General features: G+C 47.3%; 1 protein-coding gene across 4 annotated transcripts in view; it reads right to left on the minus strand.

Annotated features, from left to right (window-relative positions):
- Window positions 1–750: 750 nt before the first annotated feature.
- Window positions 751–18401, minus strand: part of MPHOSPH9 (M-phase phosphoprotein 9) — a 31882-nt gene continuing 14231 nt past the window's right edge. For all 4 annotated transcript variants that reach the window (XM_077308182.1, XM_077308181.1, XM_077308184.1 and 1 more), the window contains exons 8-24: window positions 17317–17420; window positions 14536–14658; window positions 13127–13557; window positions 11872–12027; window positions 10747–10834; window positions 10144–10359; window positions 9320–9367; window positions 8871–8935; window positions 7687–7788; window positions 6547–6684; window positions 5997–6175; window positions 5084–5257; window positions 4608–4728; window positions 3693–3796; window positions 2472–2719; window positions 1713–1781; window positions 751–1526 (exon numbers count right to left, since the gene is read on the minus strand). In XM_077308182.1, coding sequence (XP_077164297.1) covers window positions 1425–1526; window positions 1713–1781; window positions 2472–2719; window positions 3693–3796; window positions 4608–4728; window positions 5084–5257; window positions 5997–6175; window positions 6547–6684; window positions 7687–7788; window positions 8871–8935; window positions 9320–9367; window positions 10144–10359; window positions 10747–10834; window positions 11872–12027; window positions 13127–13557; window positions 14536–14658; window positions 17317–17420 — 2468 coding nt within the window. In that variant the 3' untranslated portion in view covers window positions 751–1424. The remainder of the gene's footprint in view (window positions 1527–1712; window positions 1782–2471; window positions 2720–3692; window positions 3797–4607; window positions 4729–5083; window positions 5258–5996; window positions 6176–6546; window positions 6685–7686; window positions 7789–8870; window positions 8936–9319; window positions 9368–10143; window positions 10360–10746; window positions 10835–11871; window positions 12028–13126; window positions 13558–14535; window positions 14659–17316; window positions 17421–18401) is intronic.

The raw sequence follows: 18401 nt of genomic DNA on the forward strand, positions 1-18401 counted from the left end.
TCGAACCCAGCTCAACAGATTAGAGGCCGCTGTTCTTCAGCACTATGCCAAGGGCACACTATCAGGAAAACTGAAAATACATCTCAGAAGACTCACAAATATACTAAAATGAAAGCTTTTGTACATTTAGCAACATGAACAAACATGATGCTGCCTTATGCTGTATCAGAACATCTGTCCATCAAGGTCACGATTGCCCACTCAGACTGGCACTGACAGCCACTCCCCAGGGACTCAGGCAGAGGTCTTTCTCCCTTTGCCTCCATATGCAGCCAGCTGGGTGAGCTTGGGCTAGTTACAGTCCTGATAGAGCTGTTCTCTTAGAGCTCTCCCAGCCCCACCTACCACGCAGGGTATCTGCTGTGAGGAGAGGAAGGGAAGGCGATTGTAAGCCACTCTGAAACTCCTCTGGGTAATGAAAAGTGGGGTATTAAACTCAATTCTTCTTCGACCACCCGGTCCTTTTCGATGGATGTGCCAGGGATTGAACCTGGAACTTTCTGCATAAAAAGCAAAGGCTCTTCCACTGAATCACAGCCTCTTCCCAAGTGCTTTATGTCTTCTTTTGTCAGATGCAGAAAGATTTGTTCAAAAATATACATCTTTGTTTTTACTGTTCCACAACATTTTTTTTTGCAGAAAAACCACATGTAAAATGATGTGATCATTTCTGGGCTGTATCATGAAGCCAGAGAGAATTGACCCTCCAAGTTCCCTGCGGGCTTGAAAAACAACTGAAACTTTTAGCCATTTTAGTCAACAAAGTTTTAATGAAATGCTTCTGCAACCAACATGCAAAATAAAAATACTTTAAATTAAAAAAACATGTTAATTTGGTTCAGGTCTACTCCTGGCTGTGCACGCATACCATGCACAAAATAGGCTTTCCTTTCTAAAATACTGCAATGGAAAACTGGTGTTTGTGAAATGTGGCACAGTATATGTACAATGCTGTGAATGTCACATTGGAGTCCACGTCACAATAAAAAACTGTGTTTCACATATCTTACTTTACAAGACAGGTTTGTTGCTCTATAAAAATGACAAGTGGAGGGCAGTGCCGAAAACCACTTCAACATGATAAACCTTTGCATTCGAGCTGCCTCTTTGTTTCTCTGTTCTGAGAAATAATTCATGTACCTCATTTTAAGAAAGAAAGAAAAAACACTATTCACACTTCTTCAAAAAGTAGCAAAATACAGAATTGACAAGATTGATTCCTTCGGGTGTAATAAAATAGGTTTTTAAAATATATGTGGCTCAGTACAAAATATTGCTGTGCGTAAAGGGGAACATGATTGCATCACGGCTGGGGGGAGGGCGTTTTACAAAAATACAAAACCGGCTGCGTTTCCAGAGTGCATAACTATTATGCTTTTAGTGCAAACAAAAGGACATCTGGAATGGAAAGAGATAGAGAGATCTCAGGTATTGGCGGAGGTACGCAAGACGTGGAATCTTTTTAGGATCATGCGGATGGATCCCAGTTCTCTATTGATCCTTTCCAAGCGATCTTCCAGGGCTTCCTAAACAGAAGAAAACAGACCGGGTGGTTTTGGAGATGAAAAACAGAAGACTTGATTCTTCTAAAATGGAATGCCTTTTCTCAATTTTCTCCAAGGTAGGTTTCTTCCATGTATCATGTTGGGTTCAGCCACAAGACTGAGACATGTGCCCAACCCACAGGTTGTACATAAGGTGAGAATTTCTACCTGATTTAGCCTTGCTTGCAGAGTTGTTCTCCCTCCTGTACATGGTATCCGGCTCAACTGGGCCTCGATCTAGTAACACAAGTGGGAAACGTTCAAGAATCAGACTAAACTTGAGTGCCTGTGAGAAAACCAGAAACTGGTTTCCAGCTGGGATGGTACCCTCCTGTCTCAGGTTTATCATCATCATCATCATCAATTGCCTGCCACTCTCAGCAGAGCCGGCTTGTGGCGGGTCACAAGATAAAAATAGATAAATACAATCCACTAAAAAATCCCCCTAAAACACAGTAGTTAATAAAATATAAACTGATAAAAACATGACGGCAAACCAACCCACCAACCCCTGCTGGGGACCATGGGAACCAGCTGGCCACCATAGATAAAACATGGTGGAGTAACCTCCCCTCCTTACTCCTCCTTTGATATATTTGAAGCTCTGCCCATGAGGCTGGGAGTGCAATCCCAGCAGCCGGCTCAAGGTTGACTCAGCCTTCCATCCTTCCGAGGTCGGTAAAATGAGTACCCAGCTTGCTGGGGGGTAAACGGTCATGACTGGGGAAGGCACTGGCAAACCACCCCGTACTGAGTCTGCCATGAAAACGCTAGAGGGTGTCACCCCAAGGGTCAGACATGACCCAGTGCTTGCACAGAGGATACCTTTACCTTTATATCTGCCCGGATCAAGAGATCTCTTTCTGTTATCTATTGGAAGCTTTGTTTCCCATTAAAGAGATGTAAAGGAGATTCCACAGCTCCTACCTGTTGCTTTTCGTGTGCGAGCTCATCAAAGAGCTTCTCCGTGTCGGCCAACGTCTTGATCCTGGAAAGGTACTTGAAATCTGCCTCGACTGCTGCGGCGGAAGGCGGGCTGGGCTTGCTTGGGTGGGCGGAGGTCTCTTCCCCCCGCGCTGGTCCCGGTGTGCCTCTCTCGCCTCCTGCGTGCAAGGAGTCAGTGCAAGGGGAATACCTCGTGAGGCTCTCTTTGCCTGGGCTATGGAACCCCGTTTCTAGACAGCAGCAAAACAAGAAAACACGGGATTGTCGGTTCTTGGTGGAACAGCAGACAGTACAGAAGACATCCTGGTTAGGAAATGTTCCTTTTGTAACACCGACGGAAGCCTGCGAGGTGGACTGCGACACGTCTGAATTAGTCCTTTGCCTGCAATCGAGTCCTTAGGACAATAGTCGATCATGTCTACTTTGTGCCTTTTTTGATACAAAAAAAGACAAGCAGCTCCAGATCCCCTTCTTGCACTATTCTAAGCAACCTTCGTCTCCTCTTACTTTCAGATGCACGGGTAGTCAAACTGCGGCCCTCCAGATGTCCACGGGCTACAATTCCCATGAGCCCCTGCCAGGGGCTCATGGGAATTGTAGCCCATGGACATCTGGAGGGCCACAGTTGGACTATTCCTGCAGGATTCATTCCCGTGATCACCGCAAATAGCGAAATACACAAATACTGGCTCAGTTAAGTTAATTAGAAACAATCTTCCTATTACTCCACTATATTATTTCACAGCACGCTTGATTCCACTCATGCTAAGAGCGAGCGCCCAACTATTTCAGAACTTCAGGACAGAATCCTCGGATTACAGTGAATCATGGAGTAGGAAGGGACCTCCAGGGTCATCTAGTCCAACCCTCCAACAGAAGGCCAGAAATTCAGAACTACATGCAAAGAATTCCGGTGTGGGGAGGGGTGGGCTTTAGAAAGAACTCAGAAGCATGACTGGCTTCTTGGAGCTCCATGAAGCAGGAGTACTATGAAGGCGTGCACCCTCATTTGAAGAACCGCATGTGTACAAGAAAGAATTAAGCTTCGTTGGTCTTAAAGGTGCCCCTGGGCTCAAAAACCTTATTCTCTTGCCCTCACCCTTGTGGATGCAAAATGTTCTCAAGTGGCAAATGGACAGTCACGTGTATGTATTGCCTGTTCTACATGACGAAACCCAGAACCCACCTATGGGGACAACTTACCTTCGGTGTCGCCTACAGGAAGAAACTGGAGTTTTTTCCGCGGGTGGCTGTACTGCGAGGAAGGCCTTGGAGCCTTTTCCAGCTCGTCCAGGAGGATGTCAAACCTAGCGTGTGCAAGCGGAAGGGGAGAGGTGTTACTGTCCAGAATGTCTTCTGGCCACTGCAGAAAACTGCTAGATTAAGAACCCTACTCTAGTTTCTTTGCTGGATTTGATAACACAGAAGATAATTCAAATTTCACAGATCTAATGTCTCCTTCCAAACTATCCTAAGAGTTCTGTCTAACGGTCAGAGTTCTGTTTCCCAATCACCAAACTTATGTTTAAGAAAGCTTCTTTAATCAGGAAAGAAGACATCCGTTACAAATACATAGACAGGACAGAGGCTCTTAGGCTTGAGCCAGGTCTATCAAATAGGGAAACACATCTTCCCCCTCCCCTTGGGAAGGTGACAAAATGCATTTCAAAGAAAGACGAAGCACAGCAGATAATCTAACTACGAAGGGGAGGGAAACCAAGATGTGTGGGGTTAGGTGGGAGAGAGAAGGAGGTGAGGCATTGCTGTGGGGAGCTGCCGGTTGTAAACCAAAGAACATGGAAATAACCTTGAGGTGCCAGAAGCGGGCAGCTGGGAAGCATCACAGAGCAAACTTAAATCCTGGGGCAACAATCAATCATGGCAGAAGGACCAGGGGGATTCTGACAGCAGGTAGGAAAGATGGACTGAACGCATGTAAGGACTGAGGCGGTGCATCGACTGTGCTGATCCAGAGCAGGCCATGCAAAGCAGGAGGGAGTGGCTGGCTGCTACTGCCAAAATTCCCTGCACTGCAGCTTCCTTTGGCTGGGCAAAATGAAAGCAGGGACCCCCCCCCCCCCCAAAAAAAAAAAAAAAAAACCCTGTGAGGACTCTTACCTTGTCACAGTGTTCTCGTGTTTGCTGAGCAGGTGACTAAACCCTGGAGACAGGTTCTCTTTGGGAGAGCGTTTTGGGCTGCACGTCACTGCGGCTGGAGCCAGCATGATCTCTCTCCTTGCTGAGGACAGAAACGGCTTGTTACAGGTACGCTTTGACTGTCTGCGCTTCAGCCTTTCCGGGGTAAAATGCACCTCGTCCCAAGGACGTTGCTTAGAGATCAGTGAAAGGAAGCCCCCATGAGTAGTATGAAGTCCCCCCTCCCCTCGATAATTGGCCAGCGTTACCATCTAGAGGCAGTGGCTGCTGTGGCAACAGACTTCTTGGTCCTCCGCTTTGGGGGGGCCTCCCCCCCCTTAAACAGCCATCCAGCAGAACTTGCTGGGCAGCTCACTGTGGCATGGGGAAATCCATCGACTCTGCCTCTCTCCCCCAAGAGAGCCTGCTGGCAAACAAGATGCCCTGTGGATCCTTACTTGGTGTATTTGGCGTGTTGGACTTCCGACTGGAAGGGGGCAGAGAGGAGGACCTCTGGCCGCCAGGAGAGCTGTGTCTTTTGGGCCTGGCTTGCTCTTTCCCCTTCTCCGGGGACCGTGTGGCACCGAGGGTGGTTTCGTCAAATCCAACGGTCAGACGTCGGCCGGAGGATTCTACAACAAGCAGCAGCACGAGCGCATGGATGGGCATGCGAGCCATCTCCAGCTCCCCGAGAACCCTCCCCTCCCCTGCCCGAGGGTGGTTGCTGCTTGTCCCTTCTTCAGTGCGCAGATGGTCTCAAATGGGCAAGGGCTTGCCAATGGACAAGAACTGTGAATGAGAAGTAGACCCACGGAGGAGGAGGAGATAACAAGAGATGGGCACAAATTGGGGCTAGGAGACTGAAGAAGGAGGCCCCCATAGAAATTAGCCCCCTAAACAGCTACTAGGCTTGGGGTCAGGAACATGGAGAACCACTCTATGAGAACCACCACCAACATGTCCATTCTACGGGGCCATCAGTAGGTTACAGTTAAAATTGGATATTCTCACCATGTTTGTTCCATTATGTTACTGTCCCCCTGTTATGACTGTTTCAATATTGTTACATTTAGTATATTATCTGTACTGTTTTGTTTTTCCTCTCCAGTTGCATGAAAATGACCCTGAGCCTCAGGGGAGGACAGTATATAAATATAATAAATAAATACTTCTCCTGTGGCCACGACCAGCTCTACTTTGTGTATGTGAGCACGTGCACACAGACAATTTCCACTGGAGTTGCAGATTCAGTTGTGGGTCTCTGACCTGACCTGTGGTGTATCCCCAGTTCTAATGGGGCAGGAGGAAATAGACGTCAGCAAAACCAACGATCTTGGCTCCGGAAGCCCAGAGAAACCCACGGCAACTTACTGGCAGGGCCTGGCCCCTCTTTCTCCGTCTGAGTACCCCAACTTTTTGACATCTTCCTCTCCTCTAGTTCCTTGACAGCTTTTAATATGGGTGCTTCCGGCGCTTCCCTTTCTTTTTTCTCCACTTCATTTGTAACTAGAGGGTCTGGAGAGGAGTCCTTCTCTGGAGGAGAGTGGTGCCTTAAACAAACAAAACCATTGAGAAATTATCAGTATTCATGACAAAAGAGCTGCCCTGGAGGAGAAATTCCCAAAAGGAAGCTGTACAGTCAAAACAAAGCGAGCGCCAACTGCAACAAAGCTACAAGAGCCACAAGGTAGCACTGTCCTGGAGCAATAAACAGAAGCCAAACTGAGGGCCTAGTGAATTGTCTTCTGGATTCAAGCCCAGCGCAAGAAAAAGTTCAGAGCAGTTACTCTATGATCTTTGGTCACAAGATCTACCAGCAGTTGGGGGCAAAACTGGCAAAAGGCCCTTGGTTCCCACTACCCTGGGAGTGGGGTGGTGGATTTTCCCCTTTGGGAAGGGTATGCAATTCAACCTTGATTACCTGAAAGCAGCATAAGCGTCTTCTAGCCTATTATCTCTGGGGCTGTCTTCAGGTTCTAAAGGCTGGCCTGTGAAGATGGAATATTCTGCCCCAGGTATCAACCATTTCCGTCTGCTGACATCAGAGCTGGCGTGTTTGCTAATGAGACAGAAAGCGTGGGATGGGTGGAGACCTCACACTCTGCTTCTGGAACGTCCAGGCTAGCATTAGACTAGCCGGGACGTTCGCGACAACCACATAAATCCCAAAGCACAAACATCACCATAAAGCTGCTTAGGAAAGCAGACCTCTCTGGCAAATATAAAAAGAAAGCATAAAAGGAAAACACAATTTTAAGGAGCCGCTTTAAGTAAAATGCACGTGGCTGCTTTCCTTATAATTTTTTTCAGCATTCTCGGTTTCCTTTTGTAATACATTATAGATCTGACAACACTACAGCGTTATCAGCAGTACCTGCTGAGTCATTCCCCCCCAGCATTGCGACAGCCATCCCCAAATGTCTCATCTCCCCAACAGTGCTTCTTCTTTATCTCTTTTGTTTTCCCGTGTAATTTGCAGATAGCAGGTGAGACGTTACCACGTTCGACAACATGTATTTTAGATTCTGGTGCTTTCCAGAGGATAAACAGAGCCTCCGTTATGCATTTCCACGGGAGAATCATGAAATTAAGATGAGTGGTTTTCCAGTACATCAATAGCCCAGCAGCAGCCAGAAAATTTTTAATTTTCAATTTAATCGTCTAATTTACATAATGAGGTCCCATGTATCGTTTAACTGAAATGTTTGTTTTCGCCAATGTTCACCACCCCAAGACAGCTAGCCCGAGAGGGGCTGTTAAGCGATAGGGCATTTGGGAGAACATAAGGTCGCCGTGTCAGAGGCCATTTGACGACACTTCACACTCCCATGTGTAGTTGAGTCTTCCTGCCATCAAGTTCCAGCCTCACTTATGGAGCCGTCCCCACCCACCACCCACAGCAGGCTGTGCCGTACGTAATGGCAGTTAAGTGGAACGCTGATTCTTCTTCCAGAAGCACAGAGAAAGCCGTGCCTTGCTTTTGAACACTGCGGTCGCTCTCATGCAAGCAATAACGCGGATGAGCGAGACCACCTTCTAAAGGAGCACCAGTGTTGCTTACTTGGCAGAAGCCGTTCTCAAGTGGCTGTCTGCGAAGTGCCGAAATTTTTGCAGGTTCTCATGTTCCAGCTGCTTGATCTGAGCTTCCAGTTTTGAGATGGTCCTAAAGCAGAGAGAGAGAGAAAGAGGGAGATGATGTTACACAGAAACTATTTTAAATAGGTTTGATCTAGCAACTCTGTCTGGGAAGCTCAGTTCCTCGTTTGCTTAAAACCAGAGGTTGCCGCAGAACAACGTTCCTCACAAGTGGGTGCAAAATGTTCACACAATGCGCCCCAAATTAGCTACTTTGGAGCATCGCGTTTATGGGCCACAACGATCACAGAAACCTCTAAAAATATACAGACCAAGCTTGTTCTGGCATGTTTGAGTGACGCACGGCAAAAGCTTCGGGTCTTCCAAGCTGCTACTGCGACAAGCATGGTCTCGTAGGGGCCCTTTTTATCCTGAATCGGAAAGTTTGAAAACCTGGCTGTTCAGATATACTCCTAAGCAGGCTAGCCTGGTAAGAACTTCTGTCCGGGATCCCTCCAGTGAGAGCAGCAGAGGATGCTACGAGTTCTGTTCTCAACCCTCATATGTAACAATACTGGGCTGGTGGTGGGAAGTGCCTTCACGTCACAGCTGACATATGGCGACCCAGCAGGGCAGCCTCATTCAACCTTCAGAGCGTGGAGGAAGCCTGGAATGCTTTTCAGGCTTCGAGGAACCCTGGAAGTTGTGCCATGCCCCTTCAGAGAAGCGGGCGTAGAACTAAGATGTGGGAACCATCCAACCAATCAGCTTCCCTGTAGGGCCGGCTTTCTGGCTGCTGTTAATGCCCAGCTCTCACTGGCCTATCACCGACACTCCCCCTCCCCCCCAAGACCGCCAGGGAACTTTTATAAATCAAATCACAGTTTATGCAGGGCAACTTATCCATTTGGGATTCATGTTTCTACCAAACAGGTTATGCGAAATGGCCCTGAGCCCCTTGCCTCCCCCCCTCCCCCATGGCAACTCATCACCTGCTCCAGCAACGCTCCAGCAACACAAGTGGGCAACAACTGTGAATGATAAGTAGCCCCTTCTTTGCAAGGCATCTCGCAAAGGCTGCACAAAATAGCAGTTTGGTGATCTCGGACAACTCAAAGCACTCTCGGATGGCAAAAGGGCTTCCTGCTGAGAGTTCAATGGCACATTTACCTTTTCAAATCCGAGATCTGAGCATGTGCATCAAGCAGTTTGTTCTCAGTTATATTTAATGTGTCCTGGGAGAAGGGGGAGAAAAACACGATGTTATGTTCAAAGTAAGTGTTAAGTAGACGCAGGGCTGAAAGATTACAAGGACAAATTCACGTGCTCTGGCCAGCAAGAGACAAAATTCCACTTTAAATGGTGCGGTTAGCGACTTCACTCCTGATCCAGTTAGGAGGTATTCAGAAAATGACAATTTATGTTTGATAAAGTCACAAATTGTACGCTTCGTCTCCCGACTTCACGCATTAGTTTCTGCTACCTGCACACTACCAAAGTGCCAGCCTTAGAAACGCAGGGCTCTGACCTTCAAAGATGCCCTCCGTTTCTTTTCCGCCCTGTTCCAATACCTCTCAGTACCCCATTTTAGCACCTGGCGTGTGTGTTTGTCCTCTTACCTTAACTCTTTCATGTTCCTTCCCAAGGGATTCGTATTCCCCTAAAAGCTACAAAGAAAGAAAATGGTTTTGAAGTTCTTTTTAACATGACTGACAGAAACATCAACTTACCGCAAAATGTTAGCATGCATTAACCGGCTGCACGTGTGCATGGACCTGTTCCATCAACATGTGGGAACCAGCCAACCGATCAGTGGAGAAAGAGATTAGGCCTCTAGAGCAGGGGTGGCCAAAGTGTGGCTCTCCAGATGGCCATGGACTACAATTCCCATGAGCCCCACAGACAAAAACCCACAGAAAGTCTGCAAGAGGCTGTCACAGTTCTAAGTTAGACCACACTGCCTGCCTCTACATGTTCTAGATACAAGCCACTAATGCGGGGGGGGGGGGGGTCCCCTGTCTTTTTGGGCCTGCAGGTCCCTTGCGAATTCTGACACAGGGTGGTGGACAAAATGGCTGCTGCTGGAGGTGGAACCAACCACAAAGGGTCAGGGGTTGAGGCTGTGCAGAATTCCCATGGAAATTCTTCAGCATTCAAAGCAGAAGCCCCACTTAAGAGAATGTCTTTTAATCTGTCCGGCCAATCAGAAGTCCTGCTGGACACAAGCCGGGGATTGCCCACATTCTAAAAAACACTTGCAGGATGCCAGGAAAAGCTTTGTCAGGCTGGGGACTCCTGCACTAGTGCACACAAAAGATCATCCCCCTAAGTATCCATAGTACTAACTTTAAGGCCAACGAGCATTAAACCTTTCCCCCACACGGCCAAACTCAATCGGAACTCCATCCGGCCTTCAGCAAAGATCCTGTACTCTCTGACTTACGTTTTGAAACATTTTATTTTCTTCCCGGATCCTGGCGTCTTTGTTATCCGACAACTTGTAGGCTTTTTCAAATGCCTCTTCCAGGTCCTTGAGCCTCCTCTTCAGACGGCTGATGGTGTTGTCTTTCTCTTTGCTGCTGGCGCGCACCTCTTCAAGCTGCTCGCGCAAGGCTTTGGTTGTGCCGCTGACAACAGAGAAGCGCTCCCTCCAGTCTGTCTGAAACACAAGGAGGCCAAGAGTCGGGTGGGCACGTACCAGACAGAGGCTCACTTGGAAAACATCACTGGGGGTGAATTTACAGTGTCATGCTTTTAAGAAAACCCAATGGCCAAAATATTTCCCATGTTTATCATGGCTTGGATGACTGAATTTTTACAAAACAAACAAAACACAAGAATCAAACCACCTAGAACTGGCCTTTGGGTAGGGAAAACCAAGGAGTGCTCAGAGAAACCAAGGTTCCTGCAAGTAGCATCTGCTCTTGGTTCATCCCAAATCATCACTCCATCTATAGGCATCAAGAGACAGCTCCTGATGCCTATAGACAAGCGCCTTCTGGCTAGAGAAACATCCTCCTTCCTCAACTGCTTGCTCTGCACCTACCACTTCCACCTCCAAAGCGTTGTTCTTATTTTCAAGGGCTCGCACGTGATTATTAGCGTCGTTCAGTGTCACCTGTAAGTGGTCACATCTAAAAAAGCCACACAAAAAAAACCCATTAGAAAACGATGAAGTTGATTTTGGAATAATTTGTTCCGTTATTTCATTTGCCCTACCAAGGCAACCCAGAGAGAGAGGCCAAAATGGTAGTGGAACGTTACCAGGACAGCTTGAATAAATATTCTTGGATCGACACAAATAGGGAAAAAAATCAATTGGACCGAGTAATTGGAGCCCCGACTTGGATGCTGGTTTCCAAAGGTCCATTGCTTGTATTCTTAAAAGAGCAGATGTGGTGGAGAACTTCTTTGATAAGAGGAAAAACAATAACTAAATTTATTGCTAACTGGAAATCCCTTCTTGATTTTCTTTATGTAAGGGGGGGGGGAATGCTTAATTGGCATTGGGTTTTTGTTTTTGGGGGATTTTTTTGGTTGCGGGAAAACTAAAAGGCTATACTGTTATCTATTTTTATCCGTACCCATTTTAAAAAAAACTTTTTTTTTTATCCTTGTGGAATTTTTATCTTTCTGTTTGAAATTCACAGTATATTTTTAAAGGAAGGAGAATGGCTAATGAAAGCTGATTCCCCTGCCACCAAGGCTGTGAGTCTGGAAGGTGCTCCTGGACTCTTGTCCTTTTCTACTGCTAGAGACAGATTTACCTGGCCCCCCATCGGGATCTCTATCCTTGAAGGAGACGAGGAGAATGGATGTCTCAGGACAGCATAACATACACAGAACTTACAAAGCTCCCAGAGCTAAGGCAAAACTGAAAATACATTGGAGAGATGGTGGTTTTAGCATGTGCGTGCATAGGTAAGAAACTCTGCTCTTTGAAGAAAACAAAAATAGCCCAGGCTATGCATTTTAAATGAAATCCCAGTTAGCAGGTTTTCCCAGCCAGGGTCGGCAACATTTTCCTGTAGCCATCAATATGCATCCAGCTTCTTCAAAACTTGAAGGAAGTGATCCATAATAAAGGTGGTTTCAAGTCTACAGGTTTAAAAGAAGGGAGAGAGAGATGGGGAAATGATATGCATACTGTTCCGAACTCCTCCAGTATTACCTGCCAGCGAGGGTTTGATTAATTTTCTTCAAGTCTTCAGAAGGAAGTTTATGGCTTGCCTCCAGCTGCTGCTTTAAGCTTTCAATTTCTGAGTCATAATAGGCTCGTAGATCAGCAACGTGGCGGGCATGTTTTTCCCTCAGATTCTGCTTGATCCTGTTTTAGAAATCAAAAATGCGTCATCCTCCCTAAGCCCTCTATTGGACGGCCGTAGCTGTGAGGCAGAATGCAACCCAGCTGGCATTTGTTTCTCTGACGCTGAAAGAGCCCTATTGGGACTTGACCTCTGACCTGAAGGTCAAAGACTGTTCCCATGGCATATTATGTACAAGGGGGTCAGGATCCAGAGAACTGCATGGGAAAGACCTGCATGCTCAAGTGGGCATGTGAGCTGGGACTTTTTGAAGATCAGCTTTCCTACGCTGTACAGCAAATCTCTACTGAAACTGAAAAGTGAAGCTGCCTTCTAATGAATCAGACAGTTGGTCTATCAAGGTCAGCATTGTCACTGCACCAACCAGCATTGCCTCTACACCTTCAGGATCTCAGGCTGAGGTCTTTCCCCTCACTCACTGACTGGCCCTTACTAACTGGAGGTGCCGGGGACTGAACCTGGGGCCTTCTGCAGGCCAAGCAGGTGTTCTACCACTGAACTGCACCTGAACACATATGAAGCTGCCTTGTATGGAATCCATCAAAGCCATTATCACCTACTCAGACTGGCAGTAGCTCTGCAAGAGTCTCAGGCCAGCTGCCTGGTCCCTCTAACCGGAGATGCTGGGGTAAAGTGTTTCCATGGCAGTTTGTGAGTTGACACTTGGGTGTGCTGTGAAGGGTATACAGTTCTAAGGAAGTAAGCCAAAATTCACAGCAAACATCCAAGCTTTTCCTGTTCTCTGAAGGCAGGTGCCTTGAATGTGGCCGTAGTATACCCCGCTGACCGTACAGAGCAAAAGGGATTTCTGCAGCTCTTTCTGTCTGGGTACCTTCATGTGAAAAGGTTTGAAAAGAACATCTGAAAGACCTGTAGGTAGGCTCTTCTGCGTACAACCAGGAACAGCATACAGACAGAGAAGAAGGAAGAACAATACACTATACTTGCCTTATTCATACAGTCATATCCAAACCCAAAAGCATCCCTACTCCTTATGTCTCAGGAGGACACCTGCCAAGAAAGGGCAGAGAGCCATCCTTTTCAGGTAGCCCTAGCTAATACAGCAATCCTTGTTTGAAAAACTACGGATGATGCTCTTACTTGGACAGCATCAGAGGGTCTTCCGAATGTGTCACCGAGACGCTATAAGCGGCCAAACTATTGCCTCCAGACGGGATCTGGGACTGGGTCGCTGAAGACGGAGTGAGGGTTAAGTTGTCTTCTTCTGTGTTCGAGATCTCGTGACTCGGGTGAGAAAACGCCGCTGGGTAAGAGCTGCTGGTGTCCTCAGCTTCGTTCGGGGACACACACCTGTTCCAGGGATCCGCTTGCAAAGAACCCGCAGACTGAGGTGATGTTACGGTACTTGTGCGTGGAAACGAATCGGTGTCAGAATGCAGGAAGAAAGCAGGCTCTGCCATAGAGTCTGGGGAGAAAGAGGCCTTCTCTGGGGCCATGTAAATGCCGTGGGAGGGAAGTCCGGGGTTCAGCTGGCCTGGTTTCATGTGCAATGTCGGGTCTAAGGTCAGGATCTGCAAAAGAAACGTCGCTGACTGGAACCGAAATTAACACCCAGCTATTTACAGAATAATTTTTAATTCTGATAGCAGCAGGAGAGATCATCAGGAGGAAAAGACAAAGCTATAGCTTTTAACGGTAGAAGAGCAGATCCAGGCTAGTTTGAAGAAGAGGAAAAAGACCTGGTGCTCATATCCCACTTTTCACTACCTGAAGGAGTCTCAAAGCGGCTTACAACTGCCTTCCCTTCCTCTCCCCACAACAGACACCCTGTAAGGTAAGTGGGGCTGAGTTCTGAGAGAACTGTGACTGGCCCAAGGTCACCCAGCTGTGTCTGCCTGTGGAGGAGTGAGGAATCAAACCTGGCTCTCCAGATTAGAGCCCACCGCTCTGACCCATGACACCGCTGATGCCTACAAGTTTGGAAAGAAAAGCCATTTGCCCGTTTACCAACCAAAGAGCAGTGACATCTAAAGAAGAAGAAGAAGAAGAAGAAGAGTTGGTTCTTATATGCCGCTTTTCCCTACCCGAAGGAGGCTCAAAGCGGCTTACAGTCGCCTTCCCATTCCTCTCCCCACAACAGACACCCTGTGGGGTGGGTGAGGCTGAGAGAGCGCTGATATCACTGCCCGGTCAGAACAGTTTTATCAGTGCCGTGGCGAGCCCAAGGTCACCCAGCTGGTTGCATGTGGGGGAGCGCAGAATCGAACCCAGCATGCCAGATTAGAAGTCCGCACTCCTGACCACAACACCAAACTAGCTCTCTGCAGCTGACGGCAGCAGTGAGGATGGAATCCGCAAGATACATTAAAGAAGGATTGCTGGCCTTGTGTCCTGTATCTTATCAGGAAAAGAGAGACCAGAGGGACAACTGGATTGCCACTGTGTCTAGTGCCGCATTCAACAAAATCTAACTCTGTTGGGAATCTGGAACGGGACGACCAGCCCGAAGTACAAAGAGGCATCAGGGGCACCCAAGCACCAATCCCTACCTCAGGCGGGTGGGTGGCTTGAGAGGAGGGGAAGCCCCAGTCAGCAAGCTCCTTGCTTTCCCTTTGCTTCTTGTGATAGATTTCCTTTAAGCAGGGCGGCTTCACTTCATCACCAGAAGAGGACTTAAAGAAACAACAATATACAAACACAAATGCATTACATACCGCAGAAGCTAAATGCCACAGCAAAGGTGCCAGTCAGCCCCCATCATTCCCCGGGGAGTGGGAGGAAGGGGGGGGGGGAAGGTCTGCTACGCCTCAATTCCAAACCTGTGTGCCTAAAAGGGCTTTGACAACAGTGATTGCTCTGGATTCATTAGGTGGTTTTTGTGCAGAGCTGGTCTGGCCACTGTCATGAACAGAAAAGTCTCTGCACATCAAAAAGATATCTTTATAAATAAAGTTTTTACCATTGAGAAACCCCTGAAACATCCTTCAGGCTTCGAGAAACCCCAGAAGGGGCATGATGGGCATGATCAGCCTGGAGAAAAGGAGGTTGAGAGGGGACATGATAGCCCTCTTTAAGTATTTGAAAGGTTGCCACTTGGAGGAGGGCAGGATGCTGTTCCCATTGGCTGCAGAGGAGAGGACGCGCAGTAATGGGTTTAAACTACAAGTACAACGATATAGGCTAGATATCAGGAAAAAAAATTCACAGTCAGAGTAGTTCAGCAGTGGAATAGGCTGCCTAAGGAGGTGGTGAGCGCCCCCTCACTGGAAGTCTTCAAGCAAAGGTTGGATACACACTTTTCCTGGATGCTTTAGGATGCTCTGGGCTGATCCTGCATTGAGCAGGGGGTTGGACTAGATGGCCTGTATGGCCCCTTCCAACTCTATGATTCTATGATGGTGAAAAATATAACAGGGAAGACATAGCTGTGGCCATGCCCACCCTGGCCCCTCCCCTTCCCACCCCCTCCAGGCCCATCACTGGCCTTTTGGGGAGGGGGGGGGTAGGTCAACATGACCATATATGGCCCTAAAATTCACTCCCACACATTTGGGAAACCCTTCCAGGGCCAACGCTGGTTGAGAAAGCCTGTAAGGTGCTTAAAACTGTTGGCTGTTCCGTATGGACATCAGAAGGCCCCCTCCCTTCCAGAACTCTCATCCTCAACTCTTCCCTTGAGTTCTCCCATCTTATGTCCCTCAGAGACCCTGTTTGTATGAAGAGTGCCTTGACACAGCTGATGCTCCTGTGCAGCTTGAATAGCAGTGCCTCTCCCCTCACTCCTTCCTTATAAAAAGTAAAGGATAAATGGCAGCTTCCGCCAGATGTTTCTGCCAAATTTTGCTAAAAAGTCGCCCTGGGGAATGGAGCTCTGCAACGCACAGGTGTCTGTGCTGCTTCTCCTTGAGAGCCAGGGAAGAGAGGCAGAAATCGCTCTCGGGCGCACGGCAGATGAGAGATGAATTAGCCTTCAATCTTACTGCTGCCGTACCTGCTGACAGCCTATGAAGTCAGTAGCACACAATACACAATCCCGCCCCCCACAAAATGAATCAAGGGATTTTATGGTCATCCAAAAGAGAAATGGGATTGGCAGAATTAGACAGGCAGATGTACAACACTGCAAGAAAAAATGAGATCTCTAAAACCCAACCGCTCTACCTTAAAAAAAAAAGAAGAGTAAAGTTGTAATTTTCTGTTTGCTTTTGTCTTTTCAGGCACTGAAGCTTATCTGACTAGCTAGGCAAAACATAATAATATTGTAAATCACAGAAGTGACAGAGAGATTCAGCACTCTCCTGATTTATTATCATTTGAAGGAATCTTTCCCCCCTGTTTTTATATTCCTGACTTCAGTTTGCAGAAAGATGCGACTAAGTTGAATAAAATAGAACCTCTCTAGAGAACATCCAAGCCCTCCTGTCAACAGGAACAATTTGCAACAGCCAATGATGAATCAAAGATCTGTCTACAAATCGGTGGCCCAAGAGATTTTGCAAGTAAAGATACGCTGCTAAAATGAACCGCAACATTCTTGGAAACAAATGTCAAGACAGGAGGGGATGATCTTGCATCTCGACTCAGGGCGACTCTCTGCCACTTTCATCAACCACTTCTAGCATCTCATTCCTTTCTTCCCCACCCCCTGCCCAGTTCTCTTTGTGCAAGCACAACTTACTTCAGGCCTGTGCTTTCATTCTTGCACCTCTGGCTCTCACATCTGGAACAGCTCTCCTGCTCCATCAAAGTCCCTTTCATAAACTCCTTTAAAGCCACAATTCTCATTGTAGACAAAGCAGTCTGATCTCTCCATTGTGCCCAGCCTGGACTTGCCCCTAACTCTTCTCACAGCCGGCTTCTATTCCTTTAAGCAGAGATTGTCACTTCTTTCTATCTGATACCTAAACCTAGCACTTGACAACACTGGATCAATGCTCAGCATGGAAAACCATGACAAAAAGCCCACACCTAAAAGGAACAATTCTCTGGACCACTGTGCCTTTATTAGCTGATGATTCTATTAGGAGACCAAGGTAAGAGATCCCACCTTTCATCCTGAAAAAGGCACTTAAAGGATACCTTAAAAATCATCATAACCAAACACTGTAAAGCTAGCAGTCTGCCTGTTTAAATGCCCAAAGGCTACATGCAAAATTGGGAAAAGGGGGGGGACACAACATATTTTCGGGGAAGGAGCCCTGGTTCTCAGACTCCGGAAACGAAATGGCTGAGGGGCTGCAAAAGAACAGCCACTGATGTGATCAGCACAATTAACCCAAGAGCAACTAAGCAGTTCCTATCAGTTCCAACAAAACAAAACAAGGAAATACCTGCTCTGGGGACACCGTTGCTGGAATTATATTAAATTCATTCTCGAGGTTCTCAGGCAGAGAGAGGTACATCTCCTTCTCATCTAGCTTCCAGTACGTCAGTCCTGAAAGAAGAAGAAAAAATATATATTCAAAGTTATTTCCGTTTCAAAAGGAGATGTGACGCTGACATGACTTCCCCCCCACACCTATTTTCGTATCACGAGCATAAATTCAGAAGAAGCTTATGAAATCCTCGTGTCTGAAATATTAGGCGTCGGGAGCTTTAACAACAAAAGGGCTTGGCATGATGTAGTGCTCAAGATGACTTATTAATATTGCAGGGGACACTTGGGAAACCAGAGTTAAGAACGTAATAAGAATAGTCGGACTTGACAATATATCAATACGCTCCCCTTTTAAATCCATCTTCTCCGCCGTCTGATTTAAACGGGTCGGCAGGTTCAGTGGACTCAAGAACGGGCCTCTCAGGACAAGCAACCCAATCGTGGCAGCTAGTAAAGCAAAGGATGGGCACAACGGTCACCTGTGCCTGAGTATTTTATCCCCCCTTTCATACTGTCTTAAGCAGATTGGAATAGAGGCAGAACAATGCCTTGGAGTCCCTGGATTTGCCTGCGTTCCAACGTATTTTACATGTAGTCTAAGACAGGGGTAGTCAACCTGTAGTCCTCCAGATGTCCATGGACTACAATTCCCATGAGCCCCTGAGAGCAAATGCTGGCAGGGGCTCATGGGAATTGTAGTCCATGGACATCTGGAGGACCACAGGTTGACTACCCCTGGTCTAAGAGATCTTAGGGCAGTGATACTTAAATCAGCGGCTCTTCCATTCCTCAACGGGACACCCGCTCCTTGTTACAGGGAAGCGGACCAAGCCGTTGTCCAGTAGGGCTTGGAGATGACGTGGTTTCCTCAATCAGGGTTTTGTAAAAACCCTGGGGCTCCTTGACAGCCCTGGGAGGGTTTCCTGATTGGGTGGCAGTTTAATCTTTAATATGTTTTTTAAATTTGTTAAAACATTTATCGTGCTAGATGGACATGTCAACCCATCTCTCCCGAAAGGGCCAATGATGGGCCTGGAT

This window comes from Paroedura picta, chromosome 13 (genome assembly GCF_049243985.1).
Source record: "Paroedura picta isolate Pp20150507F chromosome 13, Ppicta_v3.0, whole genome shotgun sequence".
In the NCBI taxonomy this organism is placed as follows: Eukaryota; Metazoa; Chordata; class Lepidosauria; order Squamata; family Gekkonidae; genus Paroedura; species Paroedura picta.